A 9,979-nucleotide genomic window follows, 5' to 3' on the forward strand; every position below is an offset into this window, starting at 1 on the left:
AATACCCCTTGAATTCATTTTGAGTGTTAATTACATTAAAAAAATCCTTTACAATGAGTCAATAATTTTCTCACAAATCAATAATATATTAATTTTATTGTTTTAGCTTTATCCTTGTATTTCAGTAAAGTGGATAACAGATGCCGTGTAAGTAGGACACTTCGTTAAAAAAATTAAATAAGAATAATCTGTAAAATTAATAATTAAAATTTAGTTTCATTTTTCTTAATTTGTGAACTTGGATAGAAGTAAAAATTGTCATTTGGATCATCAGTGTTTTCTTATGGAGAAAAAATGTATTTATTAACAATGTAAAATAGTTTTATCTTGTTATCCAAACACTAATCATAAGTTTATTAATTCTGATAATAATTATCCTAAATGTCACACTAAAATTAATTTTTAATTAGTTAACCACATACAATTGTTAATATTAACAATACATATACATATTGATATATAATGGTTGCAGTGAAGTTAAAACCTATAACATCATGCTTAATTGCTTATTAACCCACTTCTACCACTAGGCCAATTCAAGTGATTTTAAGTGTGTTATCATGAAGGCGAATTATTAATATTATTATTTTTAGAAAGTGTTTATCTAGTCTAGGACACGTTTTGCAGTATCTGCACAATTTCCTTTTTACATCTTCATTATTTACCATTTAAAGATCCATCCCAATAACAATAACTACTTAATATATACAAAATGTGAGACAAGAGTAAATGTTTGGGACATTTTTAATTAGGAATAAAAATAGTGTCACACTGCTCAGGAATATATATGTACCTGGAAAAAAAAAGAGGCATAAAAAAGAAAGACAATAAAAGTGATAAATAGCATGATATAAGCAAAAGTAGGACTGTAAAGTGTAAAATCGGTTAATTTAATTTACAAACAAGCTTTGGCATCAGCATTACCATACTTCCCCCTCGATTTTGCTTTTTACATACTATTTTTCTCTGGGTTCTTCATAGTTCATCAAATATCCAATTCAAGTGGGACCAAAACAATAGCATAAGCCCGTGCAACTCTGGCTTTTCCCTTTAGCACACCCATAGCATAGGACCCACTGCCCAATACAAATGCACCTTTCTGCCCCGGCAACGCGTGCTTCCATTCCATGCCCATCTCTCTCAATTTCCCGAACTTTTTTTTCTAACCTTTGTACTGTATAATTCACATTCTAAAAAGAGAGAGGCCCAACCTAACAAGCATGTGCTCACCTCGATAAGAGCGAACATACATACATGTATCTCATCTGTATTTTTCATTACCATTGTACCCATATATTCCCATGGGATGCATGCAAGTTGTTTTATAAACATCAACTTACCACACCACACACATGGCCAATTAATGTCTACAATCATTGCGCTGGGTCTTTGTGCCGAGTCATGCTAAAATCCTGTCAAACACCATATTGCACCACCTATCTTACATATAGTGAGTGCAGGTACAAAACATTTCATAATTGTTGATTCTCTCTTGCTTACCAATGTAATGGAAATATATAGAATGAATTATTGTTATTGATACGATAAACCTATCATTTGTTGCTTGTCTTTTCTTTTTCTTTTTCTTTTTTTAAATAGGCACCAATTAATCGGTCAGGATAAACTTGTCAGCGGCAAAGGAGATGCCATGCCACCCAAGTTCTTTCGTATAAGCAGCACCCTTCAATTGTAATTTGTTTACTGCTACTAAAATTGAGATCTGAGACACAGAAACTAAGGTTCATGTGATTCACCTCAGCAGACTAAACTGTTCTATTGATGATTTGTCTCGTGTAAACCAATGCATTGTGATCCTAAACAATTATCAAAACTAATAGTACTATATAATGAATTATTTCTTCTTTTCCTGACAGTTAATTGGGCTTTGTTTGGCATGCCTCAAACCTCATGCAAATAGCACTTTGGTTTCCGTGAGTGTCTTTGAGAGAGAATCTTAAATTCTACAACGGTTCAGTTGTATTATTATATTTAATACTATTTAATCTCCAACAGTATATATAGTAGTATATACTGACGATTCTGATGTGGGAGTGTGAGAACAGAGTAGCAGAGTGTTTGTCAAACAAACAAGGTTGTCTCTGAAGTTGTGGCGAAAGGAGGATCTTCTTGCCTTTGCTTGAGAGATTTCTTTTTTGTTGTCTTCTTGTACAGGACGGAAAGCATTATGGTATCTTTCGGTTCATTTTCACAGGTCAGAAGCTAGATTCTATTTCTTACAGCTTTTTGTGTTGGAGTTCAGTGAATTTAATTTGTGTCTGTTAATTAGGGGAAGGCTCTCATAAAATCAATTAACCCAATGCTCATGATAGAAGTTCTGTTGCATTATTTTAAAATTTCACCTGCTTGCAAAGCCTTTGCTTTATAAAGTCATTGAGTTTTTGACATTTGCATAACTTCAATGAGCATGCGAATGTTAATTTTGTTTAGACTTTAGAATTGGATATCATGTCATTGATGTGATACTTTATAAGTCAGGTTGTAACGTTAGATTGGAGCCTGGGTATATGACAAGCTCCCCGTGAAAAGTCGCTTAAAAGATTAAGTTTGGTGTCTAATATACGAGGGATATGGTTTGGCATCATGCGAGGCATAAGCCGTCAACCTTAATTCATAATATAAAAAAATCAGTTGTTATTTGCTAAACAAAAGAATTGCGGGAATTACTTCATTTTTTAAAACTTCTAGAGTAATAGAAGCTAATTGTCTAGAAAAGATTTAATAAAGAAAAAAAAATACAAGTATGAAAAGAGACAGAAATTTAATGTTGGTAGCAGGTACCAAGATAAATGAGAAAGGAAGTGAGTGCTTGGGCTAAAATGTCAAGTGAATAGGTTTCTGTGGGTCATGACTCTTTTTTAAGAAAAAAAAAAAACTCAGTATCCTTCTACGGGGAGTCAGGAATTAATTTGTTGAAGTATATTTATTCAAGAGATTAACTTCTTTCAATAGAATCACGGGCCAGGTGATCAAACTCTATTCGCCTACTTAAGAAACATGATAATTTGTTAACCATCCTATAACATGTTGGTAGCCCAAAACTCTAATGATATTACATTAATAATTTTTAAAATGGGCGTATGCAAAGAAGAGAAAACATTGCATTGATTATGCATTAAATAGAAATACTGCATGAAGGATAATGTGAATAATGACATCATGTCTAGAAAGTTATTATGATAGGAAAATTCGACAAAATAAAGGTATCCAAAGATTTTTTTTTTCTTCTTTTTGTTGTTGTTTTTGAGAGTTCATTTCATTTAATTGTGGTCCAAAATCTTGGAAGGAGATAAGCAACTGAAGCTGATGTCAAACATTTTTGAAACAGTGGTAACTAATATGCAGGTGGAGTGATACCATAAAAATGCATGTCTGAACATCCCAACAAAAGAAGTTAAGGTACAGAAGCTGAACTGATCTCCGATGGAGAAGCTTATTAGGCCTTGCGACAAAGAATACATGAGGATGACCATGCTAAAACACCAAGACACTTTCAAAGAGCAGGTACTAAATCTCTTTCTGTCCTTTTGAGCCAAATTTCTTCCGTCAGTGTCAATAGAGTCTTGAGTGCCCTGAGAATGGTTACAGGTGTACGAACTTCATCGTTTGTATCGGATTCAGAAGATATTGATGAAAAATATGGAAGCCAGAAGTGGTATTGAAGTAAACCAACGAGGATGGAACTTAAAAAATGTGATTAGTTTAACTCAAAATGGTAGTCATAATGGTGCACAGAAAAATCCTATATTGAACTTTGATCTTGAAAGTCCTGCTAAGGAGGACAATGCAGAATCTGACAGCGATGGAGTTCTAGAGATTACAAATGAGACTGAGATTGAGCTGACACTAGGCCCTTCAAGTTACAAACGTAAAATAGTGGAGACACCACTGACTTCAGATTCGGCACATAGCTTGTCTTCTTCTTCTACTGGATCTTGCCTTATAAACAAGACAAGATTGAAGACCCATCATAGCAGTTATTCAACTGTAGAAGAATTAAGTGGAGGCTTAATTGGCCTTGTCCAGGTGCCACATTCAACCGCAGGGTGCCAAAGTGGAATTAGAAACAGTTATGATTTTGAAGAACAATCAAGAGACGAGAGATTGAACCAGCCACCTTGGTTTTTTCAAGTATTGAATCTGAACACGACCTAAAAATATTACAACGTCATTGTGATGTATATTTAATTACTGATTAAGACTAACTTTGTGAGTTGTGAATGATGTTTCTGTGAAATTTTCTTCGTAGCTATCAAGTGTGACAAGGTATGATGATGTCTTGTATAGAAGTTACTTGTTTTCATGGTTAAACAAACCAATTATAATTCCGGAATCACATATGACTGATATTTCTTTGGTCTTGTGACTATTCAGATTTACATCATAATCTTTACCTCCGAAACCATGAAACATGGAGCGATGTCTGTGAGGTTATTAGGTTCTTTGTTAGCCCCGTGCCTGAAAGAAAGCGATATATGCTATCCTCCTTTATTAATCAAATTATTTAATTAGGTTCCCACCTTGAAACTCTGCCTTTCAAGAAAGCAACTCTGGATAGTATTCTGTCCATAATGACAAAATTCATGTAAGTATCTAACCTTGTCACTTATAATCCTAACTAACAGTGGGGTGTTTCTCACAGTGCATATCTCCAAAGCAATTGAACTCAGACAGCTAGCTGATTTATGTATATGTTTGAATTAAAGTTTGGATGAAGTTCGATCATTTTGCAAATTTATTTTGTAAAAACAACTGTCTTTTTACTTCCATTTCAAACTGAGTTTTAAGGCAAAATAACAAAACCCAGTTTAAAATCAGGCTCAACGAAAAACCAAAACAAGAAACAGCATGATTTTTCAGTCTTACTTTTTGAACATACTTTTAGGCCTTCAAAATGAAAACCAAACATGCAATCCTGTTTTCAAGGAGACAAACACGTAGTGACTGAGGATGCTTCTGTCAATGTGAAACGAAAAAAAAAATTTCAAGGTTTTTTCAGCTCATGCTCCAATTGTACGGGTTTCATATGCAGATTGGTGAAAAAACTGTTAGTTGTGGGTGAGGGGTCATTCCAAATAGGAGACATGTGATAATAGAATTGTTGCTTACGGAAACACATTAGGTAGGTATGCAAATTTTCTTCTCATTAATCTAATTTTGTTTTCCGCAATGATTCATGAACTAACAAACCAACAAGAAGTAGGAGATCTAGTTCCTGGCTACCATCAGATGAACAGCATATTCTCTTCCAAATATAAACATCTTTCAACACGTTCTGTTAAGGTTTGTCCCAAAACATGTTTAACTTACCGCATTTCATGCCTTTAGAATATTCGTGAATTGAAACTGAACCATGATCTCTTTCTTTTCATTATGATTAGGCTTTAGACATCAACACCGACAATGCAAGGCTGTCATTTGAACTATTATCTACTATTCCCTTTACGGAGGCTTTTTATCCCCAAGGACTTAAATAATTTACACATAGACCCCACCAAGTAGTAAATGCCGTTATCAGATTTTGTATTCTTCCAGTGATTTTATGGTCCATTTATCTTTAGGAAGGCATGATCTCACTGTGAGAAGCAACTGACCCACCTAAATTTTATGATCTCGTGTTTGAATGTGAAAGTGCTCTGGGTGATATTTACATCCTTGATTGAAGATTTTTTTGGGGGATAATGATCGTGATTCCTTGTCAATATGATGCCAAATGTAATCGATTTCCGTTCCTATTTTTCTCCTTGATCAGAGATAATAGTACATAATGAATTTTATATGGCTGTTACTATATGTTTACAAAATGAAAATCCGTTCTACCAATTTTTCTTAAAAAAACTCCTGACTTGTCCAACAAATGCCAGTATCAGTATTCTTAACTGATTTATGCAAGACTGATAGGAAAAATTATGATTCTTGCATGGACTATCAATGTTAAATTTAGTTTATTATTCTTGTAATACAGCAATATTACTGCCATTCACCAGGTAGACAGCAATCCAAATCTAGAATTATATTTAATTTTTCATCACACTTTACAATATAGTTCACACCAAAGGATCATAATCATACAATCTACATGGTATCACATAAATGAAGCAATAGACTTGGAAAGACTAATCCTGTATTTCCAAACCCCTGAATCTAAGAACCTTTAGTCTGCACACCAAGAACTACCAATGGCCTCAGGAAATGGAGTGGCGTCGATTCTTATTTGGTTTTGTGCGACCTTTGGCAAAAGGCGAGACACCATCGGCACGCACAAAAGGAGAAAGCCTCCCAAGTTTTTTGGACACTGAACTCATGAATGATCTTCGAGGCAAAGGAGGCTTATCAGCAGAAGGTGAAGCACTTACAACAGGACTATTAACTGTTGATTTAAGCGTGGAATTTTCAATCTCTTTTAGTCTCATTTTCAGTTTCACTAACTCTAGTTTCAGGTCTTCATTTTCTCTTCGTAAGGTGGAGAGCTCATTTGAAACTGGATGAAGATCAGTTGAGTATACGTTCAATTTGGAATCAACCGAAGATTCCCCACTTCCACTGCCATTCATGGCATCGCGAAGCCGTTGCTGTTCATAATAGAGAACTTGAACCACTGTTTGGACAGGTAGCCGGTCATTTTGAGCAGCATGTGCACATGCCTCTCGCGATAACTTCTGACAGTCCATCACGCTGCAAACTTTCTTTCTGTCCATGTCACTTAGAGCAGGATGAGCCTGAGAATCATCAGTAATTCAAAATAAACTCACGTTTAGAAAATTCTATATCAAAATAGTAATGCTATTAAGTCCTTGAATTTGATGATAATACTCTCATAAATCCAATTGTGTAATGTAGCAAACGAACTATGATAATGTTAGATCCAAAGCCAATTCAATTTGATGAATAGTGTGTTTGAATAACACACAGAATAATTTCTACCCTACAAAATCATGGTGATGCCATGAAAAAGTAGAACGAATTATTTGTTACTTTATTTTCACTATAAAAAAATAATTGATTATTTCTTTCCATAAGACTAATTTGAACACACTAGAAGCCTGTGAGAATATGCTGTAGGTTTGGAGAAATTATTAATGGTACTAGACTACCACATGTTTATGGTCTCAAATTAAATCTTAAGTGACATGAAACTGAAATTTTTCAATTTACAAGAACGTTAATAAAACTCAATTATTTGTCATGTGGAGATTGTCTTAGATCAAGATAGTCTCAAACCATATAATTTCTCGAATATTTAATCTTGGTTAACGAAATGTGTGTTAATTCGGTTGTTCAAATAAGAGCTATCAACAATATAAAGACTAAATATCAAATCTGCGGTATGATTAGTTTGATATAGAAAAAGGATTGTAGTCTGCACCTTAAGAAAGATGTCTATGGCTCTATACATTCCATCTTCTGTTGGCCTTGACTGTTCAGGAATTAATTCTGCCAAACTGGTGAACTTAGGAACCGGTAAATTTCGGTCGGTGGCTATTTCAGCAATGTAGTTTTCCATTAGTTTTCCAACCCGCTCCATATCACTCTGTGGAGGAGAAAAGTATTCATCATCTGCATTGAAGACTAAGTGGCTCCCCGTTTGAGATTCTAGGTAATTAGACATTATCCTCTGCACCGTATCTACGTCAAACAATGTGTCCCCAGTGAAAGAATAGGAAGGAATGAGAAGATCATCTAAAACAGCTTGTCCTAACTGCATGGCCATCCTCTTCTCCAAGTCAAGCCTGCAAGCAACTGTAGTCTCAAGATATATTGCTGCCCGAAGCAGCATAGAAAGAAAGCTTACTGACATTGCATTCTTCTCCCTTGGCAAAAGGCTCACTGTTGTCTCTAAAACAACCCTCTTTTCATGCTCTTCTCGCGGCTCAATCTTCTTCCTTGCCTTTCCGAATACATCCTGTTCCTCAAAAAAAAAAAAAAAGGAGAGCTAAGAGTTAAGGACTGATTCTATAAAATCATATTTAGTCATTTACTTTTAACATTTCCATCTTTCTAGAGAGAGATCTCACCAAACCTCGTAGAGATTTCTGTGCATAGAGCATTAGAATTGGGCCAATGGCATACTGTTTAAACCCTCTTGCCATCATTGCAATTATGACTCTTTGGAAAATGTCAATTCTAAGCACAGTCAAATCTTCAGCCCACCAGTCAACTACTGGTCTCTGGTTGGATGCCATGGAAGACACCACTCCCACAGAACCACTCTCACTTCTTGCAGATGAACAGAATTGGCTTTCCTTACATGCTATAAATGCAATGGCATCTATGCATCTACTCACCAACTTTGCTCTCTCTGCTATTGGAAGGAGATTCTCTGACATATGTAAAATAGACACAGCACCTGCAATGGTCTTGAGTGCCACTTCATTCAAGTAAGCATCGGTTCTTCCCACCAAGTTTCCAACTGAATAGTCCTCTGTCATCTCAAGATACTCAGCCACGCAGCGCAGCGTAGCGATGTTTTCAACGTTTATGTCGAAGTTTATCCCGTAGCAGAATTTTGCTGCCAGTTCAAATGCTTCTGCTCCACCAGGTACTTCAGGGAGTTCAATGAATGAAACGTCTGCGTCATTAGATTCTGAGACGAGTTTCCTAATGTATCCACACTTGGAGACTAATGGAAACTGCAATTACAGTAGGAGATGTGTAAGAGAATTCAATATTGATTGATGGCCAACGAAACAATAACAATTTTATACACTAAAATATTGCGTTCATATACTTTTATTGCATCCTAATTCAAGTTCAATTTTTAGGCAAACAGCAAAAAGGTGAGATAGAAAAAAAAAGGCTTGTAACAAGTAAATAGTTGATTAAGATGTTCACGTTAAAGAACACACTTGCCAGAGACTTTAAAAGTTCGGTATTAATTCAAGAGTTCAGTGAGCTCTACAACGCTTGAACAACAACTAACAAGAATAAGAAATTATTAGTTTGTTGCCATGCTCTTGAATTATTCTGATATTAGTCATTAAGTTTGATATATGTACCAAAGAGTCGTATTTGAATTGGTTCGCTACCTTATGTAACGAAAAGGAAGCTTCCCCAACTTGAACGTTGACATCACTTGGAATCTCCTGAGAAAAAATCCTGCAATTAAGTAGTTCAACTCATGCGTTTCAGTTATGCTATCCAACAGAAGGTAGCAACGTACACAAGAAAAACAGGTTATGTACATTTGACATAAAAGCCACCAAAGTATTAGTTTCATTCAGAGGACAAGAAGCATACCATTCACTTGTTCTCTTCATGGCACTAGAAAGAAGCTCCTTCTTCTTCAGAGACAAGTCACAGCCAGCAGGTACGGTTTTCTCTTGACCACGATCCATCATAGCTGACACAGATTTCTTTCTAGTTCACGCACGATGCTTTTTTCTATGTTACAGTTGATGGTGAAGCAGAAAAAGAAAGAACATAGAATGAATCAGTAATTGCATAGGCTCAAGGTAATCTTTTATATTTGTTGATTCCTCGTACATTTTCTACAAGCAAAGGAGTACTGAAGGCTAGATAAGAGGTATTTATTTATCCTTGGGAACTTTTATGTTTTTTTTTTTTTTCAAATAAGAACTTCAACGCTGAACTTGAAAAATGTTGTGGAATAATGAGGATAGAGTTAGAACCTGAACCTCAAATCAGTTTCCAAGCCACGTTAATTAATCCAATAAATGATCAGCCTAGTGAATTCCCAAAACAAGGTCTTTTGTTAATGAGAAAAGCAACTCTATTGGAGGGTAGAGGAAGGAATATGAGGGGTAGTATCGACATTATAAAATAGGAATATGGGTAAATTCGAAGCATGAAGATGTACTTGAATGTGGGTGGTGTGTGCTTAGGGAGTTTGTGTGGAAAGGATGAGATCGTTGCATGTTGATTGGCGTCTAACGCCGTTTGTTTCCACATGGGAAGTTGAATTTCTTTCTTTCTTATTCCCGTCCACAAACTGTGAAGGTGC

General features: G+C 35.4%; 2 protein-coding genes across 6 annotated transcripts; one reads left to right on the forward strand and one right to left on the reverse strand.

Moving 5' to 3' along the window:
- Positions 1-1,286: 1,286 nt before the first annotated feature.
- On the forward strand, positions 1,287-4,367 carry LOC114375226. Of its 4 annotated transcripts, XM_028332998.1 has the most exons (6): positions 1,288-1,460; positions 1,600-1,739; positions 1,875-1,931; positions 2,064-2,212; positions 3,347-3,522; positions 3,607-4,367. In XM_028332998.1, the coding sequence occupies exons 5-6, from the start codon at positions 3,442-3,444 to the stop codon at positions 4,171-4,173; spliced, it is 648 nt and encodes a 215-aa protein (XP_028188799.1). In that variant the 5' UTR covers positions 1,288-1,460; positions 1,600-1,739; positions 1,875-1,931; positions 2,064-2,212; positions 3,347-3,441; the 3' UTR covers positions 4,174-4,367. The 4 variants fall into 4 exon arrangements, with proteins under 4 accessions (XP_028188801.1, XP_028188799.1, XP_028188798.1 ...); XM_028333000.1 differs by having other exon boundaries at positions 1,287-1,460; positions 1,875-2,212; positions 3,364-3,522; XM_028332997.1 differs by having other exon boundaries at positions 1,875-2,212.
- A 1,579-nt stretch (positions 4,368-5,946) lies between these two features.
- Positions 5,947-9,643, reverse strand: LOC114373916 (BTB/POZ domain-containing protein SR1IP1-like). Of its 2 annotated transcripts, none has more exons than XM_028331488.1 (5): positions 9,256-9,643; positions 9,015-9,114; positions 8,034-8,648; positions 7,385-7,921; positions 5,947-6,737 (listed from the first exon to the last, which is right to left on the reverse strand). In XM_028331488.1, the coding sequence occupies exons 1-5, from the start codon at positions 9,354-9,356 to the stop codon at positions 6,204-6,206; spliced, it is 1,887 nt and encodes a 628-aa protein (XP_028187289.1). In that variant the 5' UTR covers positions 9,357-9,643; the 3' UTR covers positions 5,947-6,203. The 2 variants fall into 2 exon arrangements, with proteins under 2 accessions (XP_028187289.1, XP_028187290.1); XM_028331489.1 differs by having other exon boundaries at positions 9,045-9,114; positions 9,256-9,641.
- Between the last annotated feature and the right edge of the window lie 336 nt (positions 9,644-9,979).

The sequence above is a fragment of the Glycine soja genome, chromosome 11 (assembly GCF_004193775.1).
Source record: "Glycine soja cultivar W05 chromosome 11, ASM419377v2, whole genome shotgun sequence".
Taxonomy (NCBI): domain Eukaryota; kingdom Viridiplantae; phylum Streptophyta; class Magnoliopsida; order Fabales; family Fabaceae; genus Glycine; species Glycine soja.